Source organism: Vipera ursinii (genome assembly GCF_947247035.1).
Source record: "Vipera ursinii genome assembly, chromosome: 1".
Lineage (NCBI taxonomy): Eukaryota > Metazoa > Chordata > Lepidosauria > Squamata > Viperidae > Vipera > Vipera ursinii.
Genome location: NC_139512.1, coordinates 57,356,482 through 57,379,698, shown reverse-complemented (window position 1 = coordinate 57,379,698; position 23,217 = coordinate 57,356,482). Strand labels below are relative to the sequence as shown.

At 35.8% G+C, this 23,217-nt stretch overlaps 1 protein-coding gene across 5 annotated transcripts in view; it reads right to left on the bottom strand.

Moving 5' to 3' along the window:
- STRN3 (striatin 3) overlaps positions 1-23,217 on the bottom strand; it is a 54,859-nt gene that overhangs the window by 14,776 nt on the left and 16,866 nt on the right. For 4 of the 5 annotated variants that reach the window (XR_014490830.1, XM_083349432.1, XM_083349434.1 and 1 more), the window contains exons 2-8: positions 18,418-18,521; positions 17,418-17,491; positions 13,804-13,885; positions 13,276-13,455; positions 9,191-9,323; positions 8,630-8,771; positions 5,578-5,688 (exon numbers count right to left, since the gene is read on the bottom strand). Coding sequence is in view for 4 of the 5 variants with exons in the window: in XM_083349432.1 (XP_083205558.1) it covers positions 5,578-5,688; positions 8,630-8,771; positions 9,191-9,323; positions 13,276-13,455; positions 13,804-13,885; positions 17,418-17,491; positions 18,418-18,521 (826 nt within the window). In the remaining variant the exon portion in view is untranslated. The remainder of the gene's footprint in view (positions 1-5,577; positions 5,689-8,629; positions 8,772-9,190; positions 9,324-13,275; positions 13,456-13,803; positions 13,886-17,417; positions 17,492-18,417; positions 18,522-23,217) is intronic. The other variant, XM_083349433.1, reaches the window with a different exon arrangement.

The following is a 23,217-nucleotide window of genomic DNA, read 5'->3' as shown; positions in this document are numbered from 1 at the left end:
TTCAAGACGTTTTACTCATCAAAACTACTAAAATCATTATGAACAAAAACATGCTCTCTTAGCATCTCTAGATTACAGTGAGCAATGAATAATTTATCAAATTACCCAAGATGTCCAAACAACCTAACTGTATTTCTGACGCTTGCAGTATCCCAGGATCATATGATCACCTTATGCGACCTTCTGACAAGTGAAGTCTATGGGAAAGCCAGATTCACTTAACAACCATGTTACTAACTTAACTGCAGTAATTCACTTAAGAACTGTGCAAGCAAGGCCATAAAATGGGACAAGACCCTCTTAACAGCTGTCTTGCTTAGCAACAGAAATTTTGAGCTCAATTGTTGTCATAAATTGATGAAACCCGGTTCTTCGCTGCTATCTCATCCTGAATGGGGACATGCTCTCAAAGTCACAAACTGGTTTCTGGAGTTTGTAAGAATCTTCATGTCAGGTGTCCCAAACCTGGTCTGTGGACCGGCACCGGGCTGCAGCATGCCAGAAACTGGGCTGCACAAACAAGCAAAGCCCCATCCGTGGGATGCAGGCAGTACATGAAACTATGCCCCCTCCGGTCCGCAGATAAACTTCTCTCCACAGAACCGGTCCCTGGTGCCCAAAAAGTTGGGGACCTCTGGTCTAAGTCCTACCAGGATAGGATTACTTGGTAAATTTTATTTTATTTATTTTATTTATTTGTTTGTTTTTATATACCGCCCCTTGGTAGTTACATTAAATGGTTACTCTCTCCTCAAACAAATTGGTATATGAATCTGAGGTTCTCCTGGACTCATGGTTCCTACTATAAACAGGTGGTAACTACAGACAGAACTTTTTCCCAGCTTCAGCAAGTGCACCAGTTACAATCCTCTCTGCCTAAAATGCTCCAGCAATATTATCCCCACCTAAGTAGTCTATTACAATGCATTCTATGTTTGGCTGCCTTTGGAGAAGACCCAGAAGCTTTATGTGGTACACAATTACTTTTAGAGCAAACCATCAAGTAAGAATAACACCTATTCTGAAATTGCTGCATTGGTTGCCTATGCACATTCAGCTTGAATTTGAAATCCCGATTATCACCCTTAAAAGTGCAATGTCAGGGATTGGCAATACCTGGACAAAATCAAATCTGCCTCCAATCGTTTACAGGGGCTCTATCTCAGGTCTATTTTCTTCACAAGCTTTATGGGACATGGGCCAGGTAGTAGACGTTCTTACTGTTTACTTCCATTTTATGCAACATTCTGCCCCATAAGTAAGGATGGTCCCTCTTCTACAATTACTTCAAAAATTGCTTCAGAAAGGTCAGAACAGCATTCTTCCACAGGGCATTTGGCCCTTAGGTTACGTTAATGGTGCCTTCAATGTACTAGATTTTTTTTACTGTTGATTTATATCAACAATAGAATATATTTATTTATTTATTTATTTATTTATTTATTTATTTATTTATTTATTTATTTATTTATTAATTATATTTTTATACTGCCCTTCTCCCGAAGGACTCAGGGTGGTGTACAGGGCAATAAATATAAAAAACAGAATATAAAAGTTAAAATACAATTAAATACAATGCCCAAATTTAAAATTTAAAACAATAATTAAGAACATATTTAAAACCCCAACCCTAACCCATCAGACCAGGCCAGATTGCTCAAATAAATACGTTTTTAGATCGCGCCGGAAGGAGCGAAGGTCGGGGGCCATCCAGAGCTCAACCGGCAAGTGGTTCCACAGGTCTGGCACGCCCACAGAGAACGCCCTCCCCCTGGGGGCCACCAATCGGCATTCTTTGATCGGAGGCACCCTGAGGAGGCCCTCTCTGTGGGAGTGCACTGGACGGAGGGAAGTTGACGCCGGCCGCAGGTGTTGCCGTAGGTAATCCAGACCCATGCCATGTAGGGCTTTGTAAGTCATTACCAACACCTTGAATTTCACCCGGAGGGCAACCGGCAGCCAATGCAGTTCGCGGAGCAAAGGTGTAACATGGGAGTATCGGGAAACCCCCAAGACAACTCGCGCAGCTGCATTCTGCACCAGTTGAAGCCTCCGAGTGGACTTCAAGGGCAGCCCCATGTAGAGATATACTTGAAGCTGCCCAGAGTCACTGGATATGACATAGATGAAAATAAATTTGATAAATAAATATTACTTATAGAAATATTTTATGTATTTTGTCTGGTCTCTGAGTACCTGCATATGACCTTGGGATATGAGGGAAGAAGATGCTGCCTAGAAAACAATCAAACAAGAGAGAGAAAGAGAACCTCCAATGGATTAACAGTCAGAGGAAGAAACTTAGGAAAGACCTACCCTAATTGATCAGGTGATTACAAGGACAGTGCAAGTCTGTACCTTCAGACTTCCACGATTCTGTTAATGTAACCTTACAATAAAGTAGAATTAGCTTCTCTGGTCATGTTTCATGTCTAGTTTATTTGTGAAGATGTAGAATACTACTTGTAGACCATTAGGATTAAAGCAGGCTATAATTACTGTAAAAATATTGTTTTCAGCATTATCCTTCCGGCAAATACTAATTACGGTATATTACTTACGTGGATGTTCTACACTACCCAAAAATCTTTTTGGCTAAAAAATACATATAGTCTTTGACTTATGACTACAAAAGGAAGGAACTGAAAAATTTGTTAATTTGTTAAGTGGTGCAGTCATTAAGTGAGGCAACATGTGACCACATATGATTTTATTATCTTTCTGCTGCTGTTGTTAAACGACTCACCAGGATTGTTAAGTGAGATATCCCTGCTGGCTTCCCCATTGAGTTTGCTTGTCAGAAGCCATCACAAATGGTGATCAAGTGACCCTGGAATGCTGCAACCGTCATAAATATGCAATGGCTGCCAAGCACCTGAATCACAATCACATGACCATGGGGATGCTGCAATGGTTGTAAGTGTGGGCACCAGTCGTAAATCATTTCAGCACTGTTGCAACTTTGAACTGCTGCTAAACAAATGATTGTAAGTTGTAAGGGCTACCTATGATACATGGCACATACATACATATATATGTAGTTGAGATTATTTCAAGCACTAACGTAAGTACTTATGATTTCTCCAGTACTTCCAACAATTGTCAAAATAAAGGAGCTGCTCTGCTTTTATAATACTGTGATGAAAAAAGCAAATAATGTTCACACTTTCTTCAGCTGCATATACAATAATCCTTTAATTTCTTGCTATGATTAGCAAGATTACGGACTTCAAAAATAATAATAATCCTTTAGAATTTTCAAAATTAAAACCTGTTATTCATTAGATCAATTCCATACTGCAATCTCAATAATCCTCTAACAGATGTTTGTATTTGAGATAAAGGAAAAATAATATAACGGGTTAGATACGTTTCAGAAGAGACAGAAAAGGCCCATTCAGAATAATGCAATTAGTACTGGGTTAAACAAGTAATGCAAATTATCATGCAATTTTTTAAAAAAATGAAAAACAACCCCAGGAGCACAATTTTTTAAACATTACTAAAAGGATGAAAATATTCTCTTTCATAGTCTTTTTGTGTGCTTCTTTTACATTTACATACCTGGAAGTAAATTCTACTGATAGAATGTACATCTGAGATAGGATTAGAATGTAAACTCCAGTCCTGCAAACTGAGTATATACCATTTAAGTTCTTCGTGCCTTAAACCTATTCTCTACTTCTTTTAAAGATTCTCTGTTAAGTAGTATTGTTTAACTTTTAAAATTTTGTTTAACCTCATGCTGCTCAGTCCATCCAAAACTATAGTAGCTACTTTCTAGGATGGGATAGAGCAGAAGATAAAATATTAAACTGATTATATAAGCAGAATTCTACTTACAAAACACTAGTGTAATTCAGAAGTGGACACTGGAGCACTATATCACATTGCCATAAGCAGATCACTGCAAACTAAAATCAAGAAGAGAGTAACTACTAGCATGAAACAGCTTATGATTAACTTTTCTGTAGCTTGCAGCTCAACTATTGCAATGTCCTCTGTGAGGTTGCCTTGAGAAGCTTCAGCTGGCCTGGAAGCCAATCAGTTATGGATGGGCTTGTATTAGCAAGCCTATGTGACATGCTTGGTTCATGAGTGGCAGTGATTGCCAGTATGCTTCCAAGTGCAATTCAAGATGCTGGTTATTATCTATAAAGCTCTACATAGCATAGGGCCATTATTTAAGGGGCCATCTATCTTCTGCGATTTCTGCCTGGATGATACACACCAACAGAGTGGGTATGCTCAGGTACCCTCAACAAAGCAGTGTAATCTTTTGGGCATTTTTTTTTCCACAGCATCTCCTTAAGATCCCCATGTTTTCCCCCGATAGCACTACAGAGGGCTTCAAAGATGCGATTGTTCTCCCAACCTGGAGGTAGCATGAATGGAACCTTTTGGTAGATGTGCTTCATGTATGTTGCATACTTTGGGGGCCTGGTTCTCTGGATTTTTCATTATTTCTTTAATTGTACTTTTATTTTCTTTGATTGCATTTTTAACTTGTTTTCCTTATATTGTTTACTATTCAGTATATGTATATTATTACATTGCAAGCTTCCAGAGTTGGGCAGTACCAAGATAGAATCAAATATATAAACAAATAATAATAATAACCCTTTTCATCTGACAAATAAGTGCTCTGCCATTGCTTGCTGTAGTATATTCTCTTCTATGAACTCTTCCTCTCTGGACTGTACATCTCCTAGTTTAAGAGTTATGGTTCAGTGAAAGAGAGTGATGACATTTTATTAAATATGGTATAAATTAAGCTTTAAAATGATTTTCAGTCCAAAATTAAGAACTCATAAATAAATTTGTTAGCCAATAATAGGAATAGCTTTCACCATTAATTAATTTTTCTTTTAGAATTCCATACATTGAAGGGAAATTAAGGAAAACATAGGATCAGAGTTCTTGTAGCAATACTGCAGAGTAACAGAAGTGATTCCTCTTGCTTTTACCAAATCAATTCAAATCAAATCCATCAGTCTCTTCTCCAACAAATCTTTCCTATCACTTGATTTGTTTTCCAAACGAATGTTATCTACAAAATAAACCTGCATTCCATGCAATTTTTGCAGACAGCAATAGCAGTAAGAAGTCTACAACTCTGATTTCTTGCACGTACATAAAAGGTTAGGAAAGGAGGTAACTGATGATGACCACTGTCAATACTATAAGATAACCTCAAACTTGCGGATTATGAAAATACTCAGTATTAATTTTCTTCTTTTCATAACTCCTAAAAAAGAAATAAAATTTTAAATGTCTGGCAACTATAGTCAGAAGCAACGGTTATTAGCACTTGAAAGAAATTTCCAATCATTGCTGCCATTTTCCTAGAGAACTCCAAAGCAAAAACAACTCGTTCACCTTCTGACATTCCTCCCTCCCATGTAAATTCAAAATAATTTATCTTCAGGAATTAGGATTTCCAGATTGATCAGACAGAAAGTTAAAGTTGGTTGCCCCCCAAATAGCAAAACTATAAAATGGAGGGGAAAGATGACAAATACATTGTTTTCCACAAGATGTCAGAAAATTGTTTCAAGATTCAGAATCTGCACTTACTCTTTACCCCTTTCTTCCCCTTTCGTTCCTTCTTGTACTGTTCCTTCAGTTTACTTATTAGTCCCTGGTCTACATCCCAAACCTCAGCAGTTGGGGACAGGTCATCTTTGTCTACATGCAACATATTATTAAAAGGAAAAAAAAATCAACAATTGGGAAGGCAAACTATTTGTGAGCGTTACAGGTTAATCAATAAAAAGTGTTATTCAAAAACATTCCAGTATTTTAAAGGTGCAGTTTCTTGTACCATTTGGTATAATGCTTCAAATTGTCATTTTATGGTAATTGGTAATTTGAATGTCTTTCATGTTCAATTATAGGAAATTAATTGATTAAAACTAATGTATGCAATTACTGCAACTTTAGTTAAGACATTATTAACAAATTATTCAGGCAGACTTAAATAAGCAAATAAATTTATTTCATGCAATACCTTTTAGGAAGTGCAAACTGAATTCTGAAATCATGCATTTCCCCTCTATTCTTAATTCTCCATGCAATGATATCTAGTAGCTCTAAAATAAATCCAGCAATAAAGGCAATAGAAAGTGTTCTTCTGTTAAGATTATTAAAATGTTAATATCACATGGATAGTTTGGCATATTGTAAGACGTCTTCAAACTTTATTTACTGAACTCTTCTTTTTATTCACCACAACCCAACCAGCCATAGCAAATGAAGGATGGCAGAGAATGATAGCTGAAACAGACGTGTAAATCCATAATCAATGCTTGAATGTTTGTCCCTTTAGGCCCAGAAAAGTAACATATTTTACTTGGAAATCTCATTGGGAAAAGAATACTGAAGCTAGTGTCAATAATTTTATTTTAAAATGAAGTACATTTCTACCTGCTAACAAGCATGAGCTAATGGAGAAGAATAAGATGAAAGCTTTAATATTGTCTTAGCTTACTTGGGACTAAGTTTACTGAACTGAGCACTGCTTACTTGTAACCACAAAAAAATTAGAACACTAATAAAATATTTTGAAAAAGAAATTTCACAGCTAAGACTTTTTGAATGTAATGAATAAATGAGATGATTAAAATATTTCCTAAATGGTCACAGTTTTGTTAATGTTATGTCCTTATTAACAAGATGGTTCATACTTTCAAATTAATAATTCTTGCATCCATTATGTTAGTTCTAGAAAACTAAAACTTTCTTTGAGATAGAACTTCAAACAAAAAAAGCATTATTGCCTCTTTACTGCTACTGTCTGCCCTCTAAGATAAATTAGAAATACACTCCTAATGTCACTTAAGGAAGGAAAATATGACCTCAATTTCAAAATTCTTGTCTAATAACACTATGCTATACTTATGACATTACATGTACTTTTATATTCCCCTTTCCTTGACAGCTTAGTGGATTAAACTACGAACAACAAAAATTTACAAGGAGGCAAAATACACAAACTTTTGAAATTAGTTATTTTCAACTTCCTAACCTTTTTATATGTATACTATTATTAATTATGGAATAGGAAAATTGTTTAATGTATAAGTCACAACTTTGCAAATGTAACTGAATGAGTCTTTACTCAATAGGTAAAAACTCTTTTCTAGTAAGAAAATATAAATTCACTGAAATCTTTCTTACCTATCTCTCATGAAACAGAAGGCTAATTTCATTAGCTAAGAGGAAGTTATCAACTTGGCAATTGTGAATAATAATAATATCAACTATGCAAATGTGTTGATTCATACATGCACTGAAGAAATGCGAAACAGTAACAAATTCAATCTCTACATAAGATTAAGAGAATTTAGTAGATGAAGAACTTCCCCAAAACTTTAACTGTTGCAGTTTTGAGCCTTTTCTTAATCAGGTAGGCTACAGCAAAAACCTAAGAGTGGGGAAGTCCTCTTCCACCTATCCCTTACATAAGTACTTTTCTGGATGTAATCCAAAGTATTCAATTTAAGTATAAAATGTTGTATCAGAAAAAGGCAGATCATTGCTAAAATGGTATATTTTAAAACATACATCTACATCTAACATCAATCCTACTTCCTGCTACTTTTCCCATCTTACACTTTTACAGAGGATCCTGTACCCTGCACATCAGAAGTATATTCTATATAGAACAAAAAGTTTAAATCCAATAAGTCTCTGCAATTTTTTGTTTTTCAAATTATATATTTCCTATCTTGTTTCAAGACATCCTCTGAATAATATCTAGAACAGGAATCTTAAAAATAAGTGAGTAAAATAATGTTAATATATTTGTTATTTTCGGTTGCATTCTTGCTCTTTTGAAAACAACTTGGAGGTTAATAAAAACATATAATATGGATTTGAAAAAAATAAAAATATAGCCATTTCCTGTTGCTTTACAAGTACGGGAACCCACAATCCATTGCAGAAAAAGAAATTTACATTAAAAAGCATTTTTGCACACAACTGAGCTCCACTGACAACACAGTAAACCTATGGAAAGGGCATGAAAAACAGAACCTCGTGTTGTTAACAAATAATCAAAAATTTAATCTTTCAATTGAATGCTAGGCAACATTCTGAGTGTTGCAAAAAACAGTTGAAGGGTATTTTTGTTAGTGGTGATCTACAGAATGAGTAAATTTGTTTAATTTAGAAAACACAATACCTTAGCAAGATCCATCAATTTCAGTGGAAATTCAAGGTAAGCATGCATTACTAAAAAAAATTTCTAAGATTTTCCATGCGGACATGTAACATGTAATGCACTATATTTCTGTGCCAATTTGTATGTTTAAAATAACTGCCAGTGTTATTAAGGAGTGCATTAAGAACACTCTTATTTCATAACTTTGTTTTAAAGAGAACAATTCTAAGATATACAAAACAAACTGCTTAAAAATATCAAAATGATTTGACGAATGCATGGTTTACTTCTGCAGGAAGAATAAAAAAATGAAAAAATAAAACAATAACCATCAAGAAAGATTTAAATGACTAAAGGTATCACAGAGAAAAGAGAATACAAATTTAAATTAATATAACTGAAATATATATATATTTATCTCTTTCAAATTCTTTAGTTTTCCTACCATTTTTTTTTGTTTCTTACCCCATTCTGTCCCATCCCCTGAACTCCGTGCTTCTCCTGCTCCCTCTCCATCTTCTGCTGTTACTAAGAAATCAAATTCTTTCAAAGCTTCTTCTGTGTCTGGGTCATCAGTAAGGTCAGCAGCTAGTCCTTCATTTCCAATCTACAAGTCAGTTTTGACAGAAACACCATTAAAGATACTTTCATTCATGGGGCAGTTTGATGTAATCTTCTCTTCCCCTTTCTCAGGATGGCCAAAAGATATGTTATTCTGTTTATTTTTTTAGTCCATCATGCACAAACAGTCCCATTAACATGACTATGGTAGGTGAAAATTATGCTGCAGTACAAAATTGGCAGCCAGATAGATAAACTTAGAATCAAGTATTTATCAACACTATTTCTCCATTCATAATGCCTATGCAAAGTATTGATAACAAAAATACCAACAATATCAAGGTGCTCAATTTATCTATTCCATGAATGGCATTTTATTGTAATGATTCTCTATACAAAAAGACAAAAAGGAGTAACAGAATCTTTAAATTAACAGTAGTTAATAAAACTTTTGGGTCTTTTTACTTTGTGCTTTTTATTCATCCGATGTTTTTCTTTTCCTTCTGTAATATCTTCTATAATATCATTCTCTTCCTCTTCATCACTATCATCTGCATTTTCCAAAAAATTAAATGTTTCAAGAACATCACTGGGGTTCCTACAAAAAGAAAATAGCGTACAATATCAGAAATAACTGTGGTCTAAAAAAATCTCAATATACATTTTACTCAAGTAGGCATAAATCATGGTCTAGAATCGATATGATATGGGTATCTGCTGAACTAAGAATGAACATTCAAGAGATTGAGATAGAAACTAATGTATGGATGGATCACAATCCAATAAAGATGACATGGAGAGGAACAAAGAAAAAATTAAAATGGACATTGACTCAATCTCTATTGAAAGAGAAAGAATTTATACAAAAAGTAGCAAAGGAAATGGAATTTTCTTTAAAGAAAATAAGAAAGAAGATACATCACTCCAAAACATTTGGGACACAGCCAAAGCATATTTTAGAGGATTAGCCATATGTTATATGGCGAAAAATAAAAAGGAAAAAAAACAAGAACAAATGAAGCTAAAGGAAGAATTGACGAAATTAGAATTAGAACTAAAAAGAGACCCACAAAAGAAGACGCTTAAAAAAAACAAATAGAAATAATAAAACACAAATTAAAATTTAATAGAAGCTGAAAAAATGCCTCAAAAAATCAAGAGCAAAACAAAACATTTTTGAAAATGCTAATAAGCCGGGTGGATGGTTAGCCTATAAACTGAAAAAAGAAAGAGAGAAAAAACAGATAAATAAACTGCAAGATGTGAGAGGCGATTTACAATGTCAAAATGATATAATAAAAAAAATAATTAAAGAATTTTAGGAAACACTTTATGATAGGGAAGAAAACAGGAAAAAATAAGGCATTATATAGAAAATGCTAACCTACCAAAGATTTCAGAGAATTTCAGAAACATGTTAAATGAAAAAATAACAGTGATGGAGTTGACAGAAGGTATAAAAAGACAAAAAAATGACAAGACCCAAGCCCACATGGGCTACCTGCAGAATTTTATAAAAGCCTACAAGATATACTAAGCCCTTTAATGCAAGAAGTACGTAATGAAGTATTAGTGGAGGCCAAACTACCAAATACACGGACAGAAGCCAATACTGCTTTAATACCAAAAGAAAATTCAGATTTCACTCAGATAAAGAATTATATACCAATATCTTTATTAAATGTGGATTACAAAATTTTTGCTTCAATAATAGCAGAAAGACTGGAGAGATTTTTTATTGAATTTATACATCCAGACCAAAATGGAGTCTTACCAAAAAGACAAATAAAGAACAACCTAAGAATGGTTTTAGATACTTTGGAATATTACGAAATGCATCCAGGGAAACAAATGGCATTAATTTTCTTAGATGCGCAGAAAGCTTTTGATGTGAACTGGCAATTTATGGTACAACAGTTAAACTATACGGACTTTGGAGAAAACTTTATAAATATAATCAAAACAATTTACCATAGACAAATGGCTAAGTAATTGTAAATGGAGATTTTACAGAGAATTTTAATATTAAAAAAGGCACAAGACAAGGATGTTCACGATCTCCATTATTATTTATTTTAACTCTGGAAGCGCTGAATAGAAATGTTAGACAGGACCCAGAAATTAAAGGTATGGGGATAAAAGATGAAAAATATAAATTACAATATAAATTAGAAGAACCCTTGGAGACAAGTCCTAAATTATTGATAAAGATTGAAGAATTTGGAGAAGTAGCAGGATTGAAAATAAACAAGATAAGATTAAAGTAATAGTCAAAAACCTTACAGATAAACAAAAACCAACTGTCAGAAAAAACAGATCTCCAGATAGTTAAGAAAGTTAAATACTTGGGGATATATTTAACAGCAAGGTGTGCAACATTAAAAGAAGATAATTATCTTAAACTATTAAAACAAATAAAATTAGATTTGGAAAGATGGGAAAAATTTACAATTACAATGTTGGGAAGAATAGTGACAGTGAAAATGAGTATCTTACCAAAGCTACTTTTCCTATTCCAAAAAATACCTATAAAATTAGAGAATTTTTTTTTGATGAGTTAAATGCATCGATTTTGAAATTTATCTGGCAAGAGAAAAAAGCCAGAATATGACTGAAATTGCTACCAGACTGGGTTCTATACTACCAAGCAGCTGCATTAACATGGTTAAAAGGGGATAACCTTCAGACACAAAAGACTACTATACCTAGAAGGACATGACCTACAACGTGGATGGCATGGTATGGGAAGAACAAAATCCATAAATACTTTCAAAATCACTATATAAGAAATGCCTTGCTTTTGATATGGAAAAAGATAAAAATGAAAATTTATATGAAAATACCAGGATGGATCTCGACAATGGAAGCGTTTGTGCACCCAAATTTAATCAACTATGAGAAAATTGTGACATAGAGACATTTTGAATACTGATGGCAAATTACAAACTAAACAAAAATTGGAAGAACAGGGTATTGAGCTATCATAGTGGCCACATTTGCAAATGCAAATGAGATACAAAAAAGATGCTACAACATATGGTTTTTATAAAGATAAAACAGTGTTTTACCAGATACTATTGTCATCAGATGAAAAATTGATTAAGAAACTATATTTTTTTTTGTTAAACTTGAAGATGGAAGAAGAACAGGTTAAAGAAACAATGATAACTTGGGCAAAAAATTTGGACACAATGTTGAATTAGAAAAATGGCAAAACTTATAAAGAAAATCTATACAAAATGTTTTATAGATGGCATTTACCACCTGCAAGATTAGCAAAAATATTTAAAAACATGTCTGGTAATTGTTGGAAATGTAGACAAAAACCAGGCAAATACTATAACCTCTGGTGGATATGCTTTAAAGCAAGAAAAAAAAATCAACAATACATATGTGGTTAGAGAAAATGTTAAGAAAATATGTAGATTTTAACCAGAACTGTTTCTTCTAGGAATAATCACAGATAACTATATCAAAAAATGTATATATTTAATATTACATGTATTAACAGCAGTGAGAATTACATTTGCACTGTATTGGAAAAATGAAGAAACACCATCGGAAGAAGATATAATTAGGAAAATCTTGGATTGTGTGGAAATGGATAGGCTTACATTGAAATGAAAGGGAAAGAAGATACAGAATATTTTCAAACATGGGATAATTTTTATAAATGGCTAGAAAAATGGAGTAAAGAGTAGAAATGCAAGTTGCAAGAGAAAATAAACTTATTTCTAATTCATAAACTCCAATGAAACTATGTATCTGATTTTTTTAAAGTTCTGATTGTAACCTTTTCATATTTAAATGTCATTAAAGATAAAAAATAACTTGTATGAATCTTTTTAATACACAAATTGTTAGTTGTCACATAATGAAGATTTTCAGAAAATAAACAATTTTAAACGTGAAGTAGTATGACTATTATGTAGTCATAATTATATGGCTATGATTAGAAGCCTAGCAATAAATTATTTAATTGTCAGTTAAAAGAAACTCTTTGTTCCTTCCTCAAGTTCTTGCGAATGTCCCTAAATTATGCAGGTGCAGAATTTATTTCAGACGAGATATAAGATTTTTTTTTATTACAAAAATAGATACATATTTTTAATCAAGGACAACCAGTATAATTGTTTTAATTTTGTTTTAATTTTTTTTAATTTTTTTTATTTTTTAAAAAAACATAGCATGCAAACAAATTAGTTATCAGATATATCTTTGAAGGCAGTCACTCTTGCTAAACATTTATAGTACTTTGTGATTGCGGGGCTCCCCGACAGACTATCCAACATATAGTGAGGGAATGCACTAATAGAAGATACCCAGGAGATTTTAAGGACTTCCTCTGCGTAACAACGGCAGCTACTGACTGGATCTCCAAACTCAACATTAAACTCTGAAATGTTATTTCTGTTTTCCTCTTAGGTTTTATAATTGCTTCTTTTTTAAAAAAAATGTTTTAACTGTTCTAACTTGTAAATATGAAGTGCTTTTAATTCTGTGTGTGACCAGCCATACGCTAAATAAAAAAAAATAAGTACTTTGCCTACCTTTTCATGTCTTGTCCCTTTTGTTTTGATGTGGGAGATTCTCCTCCATTAAGAATCTGTTCTAATTTTTTTGTCTCCACTGAGCCATTTGGTTCTGAATTGGAAAGTCCAAGTAAAGACCTCACCCTCTGTGATCGTACATCCAATATTGTATCCGTGTAACCTACTTCTTGAAGATATCTAAAAGATAAAAAAAGTAGAATTATAGTCATGCACACACACAATCCATCTAAGATGTTCTCTACGGCAATTTAAAATACAGCTATTCTTAGCATATTGTTTGAAGAACATCCTAAAGCTTATGGCACTGCTTTTTGTTTCTAGGAAGTTTAATTCACATGAATTTTTAGGTAAATCTATTCCAAGAAAAAAATTCCTTACTTATTTTAGATTAATTGCTAGTTACTGAGTTCAAGCGAGTGTTTACAATTACATCAGAACTTATGTAATTCAATATACAATGTACAACACGTATACTTATGCTTCAATGTACAATGACCTTCAAACCCAATATAATATGATACTTACTGTCTTAGCAACTGTCTGCCTTGTTTCCAAGTTAGCTGACTATTGTGAGGCACTGTAGGAACCTCTGTATCTTTGGTTTCTTCTGAAACACAAAAAATAAAGTAATTGACAAATTATGTGCCATCAAGACATTGTTAACTCTGAGTGATCAGAATAACAGAGTAGGAAGGGCCTTGGAGGTCTTCTAGACCAATCCCCTGCTGAAGCAGACGACCCTATACCATTTCAGACAAAATAGCTGTCCTGTTGTCTCTTCTTAAAAGCCTGCAGTGATGGAGCACCTACAACTTCTGAAGGCAAGCCGTTTCACTGGTTAATTGTTCTGTTAGAAAATTTCTGCTTAGTTCTAGGATGCTTCTCTCGTTTAGTTTCCATCCATTGTTTCTTGTCTTGCCTTCTGGTGCATTGGAAAATAGGTTGAGCCCTTCTTCTTTGTGGCTGCCCCTCAAATATTGGAACACTGCTTTCATGTCACCCCAAGTTCTTCTTTTCATTAGACTAGACATACCCAATTCCTGCAACTGTTCTTCATATGTTTCAACCTCCGGGCCCCTAATCACCTTTGTTGTTCTTCGCATTCTTTCCAGAGTCTCAACGTCTTTTTTTATATTGTGGTAACCAAAACTGGATGTAGTATTCCAAGTTTGGCCTTACTAAGGCTATATAAAGCTAAGGCTTTATAAAGTGGTATACGGATAGGTGTTCCATTTTCTTTTTACTGTCTTTTATTAAGGATTCCCGGTTTTGCATTACTCTGATTTACTGAATTTTTTAAATTCTAATTTACAAGCATATCCTAAAGACAGCAAATTAAATTTATTTTTAGCATATTACTAGATGTTTAAAAGTGAGGGAAAAGTTAAAAGGTACATGTAATCTTTATAATTCCAGGTTATATATGGTATTCCAATTGAATGGAAAGCTATGTTTGCTGATATATAAGTTGTACATCATTTATATTTACATAGGAACAAAGAATGGAATGTTATCTCAACAATTGATAGTACATAGACAAGGGACGCGGTGGCTCAGTGGGTTAGGACGCTGAGCTTGTCGATCAGAAGGTCGGCAGTTTGGCGGGTCGAATCCCGAGTGCCGCGTAACAGAGTGAGCGCCTGTTACTCGTCCCAGCTTCTGCCAACCTAGCAGTTCGAAAGCACGTAAAAATGCAAGTAGAAAAATAGGGACCACTATGGTGGGAAGGTAACAGCGTTCCGTGCACCTTTGGTGTTTAGTCATGCCGGCCACATGACCACGGAGATGTCCTCGGACAAGCGCTGGCTCTTCGGCTTGGAAACGGAGATGAGCACCGGCCCCTAGAGTCGGAAACGACTAGCACGCATGTGCGGGGGAACCTTTACCTTTACCTTAGACAAGGAAAAGCATAGCCACCTGCCATCTTCAATTTCTTACTCTGGGTGTTGACTTTTACTTAGCTTTCTGATTAATTTACTTAACCCATTTTAAAAAAAACTTTGGTTTTTTTACTATTCGTTCCATACTTTTTTATTACTGTTCTTGAGGAATAACATGAACCTTGGCTTGATTCTCTGATAAATCTTATAGGATAAATGGTTTATACTGAAAAATAGAAAAACTTGAACAAAAAAGAAACCATGGAAGGAAAGAAACATAGAATGTAAAAATTGGAAACAATCGTGAAGAACATCCAGTTCCCCTGCCAATAGTAGAAATCCATTACATTTCTGATGGTTATTTAACTTGGTTTAAATATTTACAATGAAGGAAACTTCAATGCAGCTCTTTTACCACTATTTTTTTTACTTTAAGAAATATATTCTGATTTCCAATTGATTTTTTAAAATCCATTGATTCCTATCATGTCTTCTACAACAAGCCAAAATGTCTGTCCTATATTTTACATGACAACTCTTTAAATACTGAGAATCATCACCTTTGTCCCACAATATTCTCTTCTTCAGCATCAAATCTTTCTTCAAGTTTTCCTTCTAGGACATTTACATTTGTTTGCCCTGAGCTGGACAGGTTTTATTGTGTCATTGTACTTCATTAAATGTGGTGATAAGACACAATATTCTAAAAGTGATCTGACCAATGCAAACATCACAAATTGCCACTGCCAATCATAGAAAAGCATATGTTTAATGTGCTGGACTAAGAATATGTTTGTTTCATTTAGCTCTTAAACAAAGTAATCTACCATGTGATGTAGCAGTGTGAGAAAAAAGAAAAATTCCCCTCTTTAGATTAATCTTTAACTGTAATATACAAATTATATTAGTATATAATTATTGGTATTTACAGTTATTAATTATTGTACTTGGTGATCATTCTCATACCTCATTATGTAGAAATTCTGGCCCTTTTTTGAAATATTTGAATTCAGTAACATCTGATAAATTTCAAACACGAACTGTTCATTTCAGTTCTCCAATAATATTTGTATGAGATTTAGGTAAACTTTGATTTGACCAAATTCAGTTCTGAATTTCTTCTTCATCATCCATTTTCTCATACACTTGCTTGTTAAGTTGGGAATATTGTGCTGTTGCATAACTCATTTGAGTTTTAGGTTTAGATGACAAATTACCTGATATTCTGCTATAGAATTTTTCTGAGCCAAAGCAGAATTCATGCTTCCTGCAATGTTAGCAAATTGTCTATATTCTGAAGTAGAAAAGCATCCCCAACCATAGCACTACTCTTTTTTTGACAGACAACATGAGATTCTTATCATGTTTGGTTTCCACCAGATATAATGACACAGATGGAACTCCAAAACATCTACTCTGGAATCATTTGTCCTAGAACATTCCTCCAAAGTTTATAAAGTTCATTCAGATGTTTTGGAGTAAATTTGAATTGACCATCAATACTCTTCTTACTAACAATTACTGCCTTGCTATTCCCTTATGCCACCATATAATCCAGCAACTGTCCTATAATGAAAACATAATTGCCAACTTTAACCAAGGCAAGAAAAGCCTACAGAATTCTGGCTGTTCTTCTATGATTTTTGTGGCTCCCTAGACCAGACATGTCAAACTCGTGACGGCACGTGACGTCGTGCGACATATTGGAACTTTTCCCCATTGCCGGCAATGGGATGGGCGTGGTTTCTCCATGACGCTCTGGCCCACGGGCCGGCATTTTGACACCCCTGCCCTATATCTTCTCTTGGAGGTGATTTTCAAGACTCCTTTCAAGATTCACTGTTGTCCCAATCTTCTCAATTTCAAGGTTATTTCTCTGACTGTCAACTGGTAGAGAACTAGAGCTCTAGAAATGTTCTATAATTTTTCCCACACTTATGGGCTTTAACACTACTTTATGGAGATATCAAGAAACAGCACTTCTGTTCTTTTATAAATATCTTTAAAAACAATGTAAAGTTGAAATTTGGACTGAATAATAAAAATAATGCTTTAAAAGCCAAAATTTCTGTCTTTTTCAGGCTATTTTAATACTAAGAAAACTTGGAAAGATCACATGACTTTTGTAAATAAAATGAAACCCAATTATAATCAAAATACAAAACAATAATGCTAACATTGATTGCAAAGACTTATTTTGGTATAAAAGGTGGACAAAAGAATGTGAGGTAAATACAATAGTTATAAATAGATTTTTACCTGATTCAAAAGTTGGCATTTTCAAGTCACCTTGATTCAATTCTGTGCCATATTTTAGTTTATGGTATTTTGCCCTTGAAAGAAAAATGTAAGTAAATTGACCAATAAATTTTAGATTTGTATTTCCTTACAACATTCATACAAAGATGTCTAAACAGTGAAGATTGCTCTTATGAACTGCCTTTGGTCATCAGACAGACTTGGAAATATCAGTGTTTTAATTAGCAAATCTCCTGTTCAATTATCTTTGTATACAGATGGCTAGTGTATTAAGCATATTTAAAAAAATTTCTGCCATCAAAATTCAAACAGAACCATAAATACATACACAAAATTACATTTTATATATTGACCAACATTAAAATAAAAACAATAAAAGTTACTGTTTACAAAAATAAATGTTTAGTCTTTAAATAACTGGGTTGATTTTGTCTTCTAAATTAAAAAAGATAAATAGGAACCAGCAAGGGGTTTCAACAATGTAGAGTTTAACATAAATGCAAATCATAGACTGCTGTATATTAGTTCTTGACATCAATACCTTCTAATTGTGTCTGGAAAGCAACTGATAAACCAATAATCTTATGGTTCTAATATCTTGCACCAATTAGTAGCCTAGCTACATTTTCCATCAACTGGAGCTTCAGAAAATTTTCGCTATTGGAGCGCATTGAAATAGACAATTTGGGATACACTTAAGGCAGGAAACCAACCAGTTCAGGAACAGCCAGTTAGCATATTAAATAAATATTAAATTCATTTTTGTCACAGCCTCCACCCTGTTATTAAGGAATAGCTAATCTGCTATTTCAGATGGATTAGCCCTGAACCCAAATCTTGGACCAAGAGCACCTTCAACTTAACTGAATTTACTTCCATATTACTTTTTCATTCACACCAATATTCAAATTCTATAATTTTCTTCAATTATCAATGTCATGTTAACTAATATGAAAACACTGTACGTAAACTTCTCAGTTGAGAAACATGGGATAGATACCTTTCTTGTTTTAATGCATATTCTAACATTTTTATTCTTCTTACTAAATCTTTCTTCAAGTTTTCTTGACCCTTTCTCTCGCCTTGCAAAAATGCTATCCGAGCCTGAAAATACAAAAATGGTAACATAATTATCTTTCATTTGATCGTGTTTATCCAATATACCCTATTTGAATTCTATGTTCTATGTCTCCTAGAAGAATTTTCAGGGATATTCTCCACAAAAAGAAAATAATCTATAGATTGTATTTCTTTGTGATAAAAAGTTTTGCCAAACTAACTGAACTGTATGAAATCCATTTTTATTTTACAGTAAACCTGTTCAAAACAGCATTCAAAAACAAATATGTATTTCTAATTCATAAGACAAGGAGATAAATAAAGCAGGAACAATAACATCCTCATAGGAAAACTCAGGAGAACTCTCTATGCCATGGGTGTCAGACTCGCCGCGTCACATGACTTGTCACAACGTATCACGACTTTTGCATTGCTGGAGCTGGGGTGGGCGCGGCCTCCGTTATGATGCAACCAGCCTGCAGGCCAGCAGCTTGACACCCCTGCTCTATGCTAAACAGCATTGAAACCTTTTATTCATCATTATATTATTTGTCAATCCTATGACATTTAAAGAACTGAATCAGAAAGATTCCAGATACAAATAAAAGAACCAGCTTTAGATAAATGCCACACTGTAATTACACAGAAAAGAATTTTAAAGCAGCACTATGGATTTGAAAACACCACCACACTTTTGAGTGTGAATATTTTTTTATGTTTTATGTTTTAGCGTTCAGGTTCCCAGATGTCTGCTTATTTCTTTTAATCACTATAAATAGTCAAAGAAAATGACCTCTAAAATTATGCTACAGTACTGGACTAGTGTAACTGAAATTTCCCTTAAACCTCTTATAATTCTTATATAGAATTCTTATATATATTTCAATGTCTTCCACAGGAACCCTAAGCTTTTTCAAGGAGATATCAGAACTAATTACAAGAGAACACAGGGGGGACAATTTTCCACCAATTTAATATTAAATTAATATTAATATTATATTAAATATTAATATTAAATCAATACAACTACATATTTTTATTTTATTAGATTCTGTCCCATTTCCTAGAGACATAAATGAGGCCTCCTCTCCACTTATGTTACCCCCACAGCAGCATGCAATATAAATTAGGCTAAGGGAGAATCACTAGTCTAAAGTCATGCAACAGATTCTATGATCCAGGCAAGGGTTTGAATCTGGGCCTCCCCAATCTAAATCTAGCCATTACCTATACTTATCTACACTATTTCATTACCTAAAAATAGCTCAAGAGCAGAACAAAAATACCAGCAAAATCCACAGTTCTCTTCCCTTTAAAATTTATGTTGATATTTGAGTAATAATAGTGAAAAAGTCACAGTGGAAATATACACTGAACTGAAAAGTGCAATGAGGCAGAACTTATTTATTTCTTTACAATTCAAAAAATATATTACAATCAAAATGCTAAAAACATTTTAAACCAATAAAAATAACAGAGACCATTAAATATATTAAAATGTAGCACTATTAATAATAAAAACTTAGCACTATTGACTTGCAGGCAAAGGCTCCTGCCGAGCTTCTTAAGCACACCCACATTAGCCAGGCCCCTTGAGCCATGACTTTCTTCCTGCTAGGCCCCTACTGTGATCCCAGAGAGACTCCTTACCAACAAGACCCATTTGTTCTCTTTTGTTGAAGGGAAGCAGCTGAAAATAACTTTTCTTTTTCATATTGCTCCTTCTCTCTTTTCAGGGAAGGTTGAAATTATTCCAGTTTATGACGGCAACGATAGCTAAATCATGATTTTCAAATTAGTTTTATTGGAAGTAAAAGGCAGTATATGCTTCCAATATTACAAGGTAACCTCATAAATTAAAAAAATAAGTCTGATAGACAATTCATCTGGAAATCAAATTTGGAATTATAATTATAGTTCTGCATACAGACTCTTATTGCATCTGAAATGTTTTTCTTAAAATAAGTCTTTAAAATATTAGATACTACTTGATTCATCAATACTAGACCTTTTTTAGATTATATAGACACTCTTATGAATTGTTTATTTTGCTAGATTAATATTTTGATAGATGATCTGGCTGCATTCATTAATTATTGAATACTGACTTTCTTTTAACAATGGTTTTGAAATGTTGAATTGATACGTCACTTTTATATGCAGCTTTTAAAAGCTTTAAAAAAATCTCATTTCTATAGAGCTTGATAACCTTTGGTTTTTAGTTTTTGCTCTTTCTCATTACTATGTTTTTAAAATCTATTTTAAAAAGAGGTAGCATCATGTCTTTAAACAATATTACTTAATGTCTGTATGTGGAAGGATTGTACATATGTTTCAGAGGAAAATGTTGACCATCTATGTTGCACAGGTGTCCATCTGACTGGTGCAAGATGCATGTTGCAGTGTTGAAGAAAGACTGTTTAGGTGGGTAAGATTGTAAAAGCATATAAGATTACATGTAAATATATGTGAGAAGTTCTGTGTGCATATGTTTTACATCTCTCTCATAAGATGTACATAATAGCTTTTGTACCATAGTGAACTGTGGGACATTGAATGCAAGGAAGTGGTGGGATTCAAATATGTGAACCACCAGTGTGGATGCTGCTTCCGGAAGTCCGGTTCTGCCGAACTGGTGCAAACCGGCTGAATCCCACCACTGGTGCATGGGTCAGTCATTAGTAACTTTTTTAAGTTCTTAACTTTGAACAGTAATTAAACAAATGTTAGTCAAAGATTACCCATAAGGAAGTATTTATATGAAAATGGCAACAAATTTGAATATTTAAAATAATTTATATCATCTTATCAACAGTGCCTAACTTCTGACACACCATTTATCTTTATCATATTAGTAAACTTATTAATCACAATTAATTTCAGTGTGAGATCATTACATTTAAAATGAAATTAATTCTAACATTCAAATTCATGTGCATTTCATCAGTTTAATTAAAAACATCGTTTAAAATAAACATACACATTAAAGACAGAAAGAAGTTGTTGAATAATCTAGAATACTTACCGTATATACTTGAGTATAAGCCGAATTTTTCAGCCCACTTTTTGGGCTGAAAAATTCCACTTCGGCTTATACTCCAGTCAACAAAAAAAACTTACCGAGGACTTGTGCGCGGCCCAGGCTTTGGTGCTTCCGGGATCGCCCGCACCTCTCCCAAGCCACCGCCGTCCGAGACCTGCCGAAGTTTGGGGAGGTTTGGGGAGGTGCGCGCGCACCTCCCCAAACTCCGCGCCTTGCCTGCCTGCTTCTTTCCGCAGCAGAAAGAAGCAGGCAGGCAGGGCGCGGAGGAACGGAGACTTGCCGACGTTTGGGGAGGTTTGGGCGTCTCCCCAAACCTCGGCAGGTCTCCGTTCCTCCGCGCAGACCTGCCGACGTTTGGGGAGGTTTGGGCGCCTCCCCAAACCTCGGCAGGTCTCCGTTCCTCCTGCCGACCTTTGGGGAGGTTTGGGCGCCTCCCCAAACCTCCCCAAACCTCGGCAGGTCTCCGTTCCTCCTGCCGACCTTTGGGGAGGTTTGGGCGCCTCCCCAAACCTCCCCAAACCTCGGCAGGTCTCCGTTCCTCCTGCCGACCTTTGGGGAGGTTTGGGTGCCTCCCCAAACCTCGGCAGGTCTCCGTTCCTCCGCGCAGACCTGCCGACGTTTGGGAAGGTTTGGGCGCCTCCCCAAACCTCCCCAGGTCTCCGTTCCTGTTTGGGGAGGTTTGGGCGCCTCCCCAAACCTCCCCAAACCTCGGCAGGTCTCCGTTCCTCCGCGCAGACCTGCCGACCTTTGGGGAGGTTTGGGCGCCTCCCCAAACGTCCCCAAACCTCGGCAGGTCTCCGTTCCTGTTTGGGGAGGTTTGGGCGCCTCCCCAAACCTCCCCAAACCTCGGCAGGTCTCCGTTCCTCCGCGCAGACCTGCCGACGTTTGGGGAGGTTTGGGCGCCTCCCCAAACGTCCCCAAACCTCGGCAGGTCTCCGTTCCTCCGCGCAGACCTGCCGACCTTTGGGGAGGTTTGGGCGCCTCCCCAAACGTCCCCAAACCTCGGCAGGTCTCCGTTCCTGTTTGGGGAGGTTTGGGCGCCTCCCCAAACGTCCCCAAACCTCGGCAGGTCTCCGTTCCTCCGCGCAGACCTGCCGACCTTTGGGGAGGTTTGGGCGCCTCCCCAAACGTGCCCAAACCTCGGCAGGTCTCCGTTCCTGTTTGGGGAGGTTTGGGCACCTCCCCAAACCTCGGCAGGTCTCCGTTCCTCCGCGCAGACCTGCCGACCTTTGGGGAGGTTTGGGCGCCTCCCCAAACCTCCCCAAACCTCGGCAGGTCTCCGTTCCTGTTTGGGGAGGTTTGGGCGCCTCCCCAAACGTCCCCAAACCTCGGCAGGTCTCCGTTCCTGTTTGGGGAGGTTTGGGCGCCTCCCCAAACCTCCCCAAACCTCGGCAGGTCTCCGTTCCTCCGCGCAGACCTGCCGACCTTTGGGGAGGTTTGGGCGCCTCCCCAAACCTCCCCAAACCTCGGCAGGTCTCCGTTCCTGTTTGGGGAGGTTTGGGCGCCTCCCCAAACGTCCCCAAACCTCGGCAGGTCTCCGTTCCTCCGCGCAGACCTGCCGACCTTTGGGGAGGTTTGGGCGCCTCCCCAAACGTCCCCAAACCTCGGCAGGTCTCCGTTCCTGTTTGGGGAGGTTTGGGCGCCTCCCCAAACGTCCCCAAACCTCGGCAGGTCTCCGTTCCTCCGCGCAGACCTGCC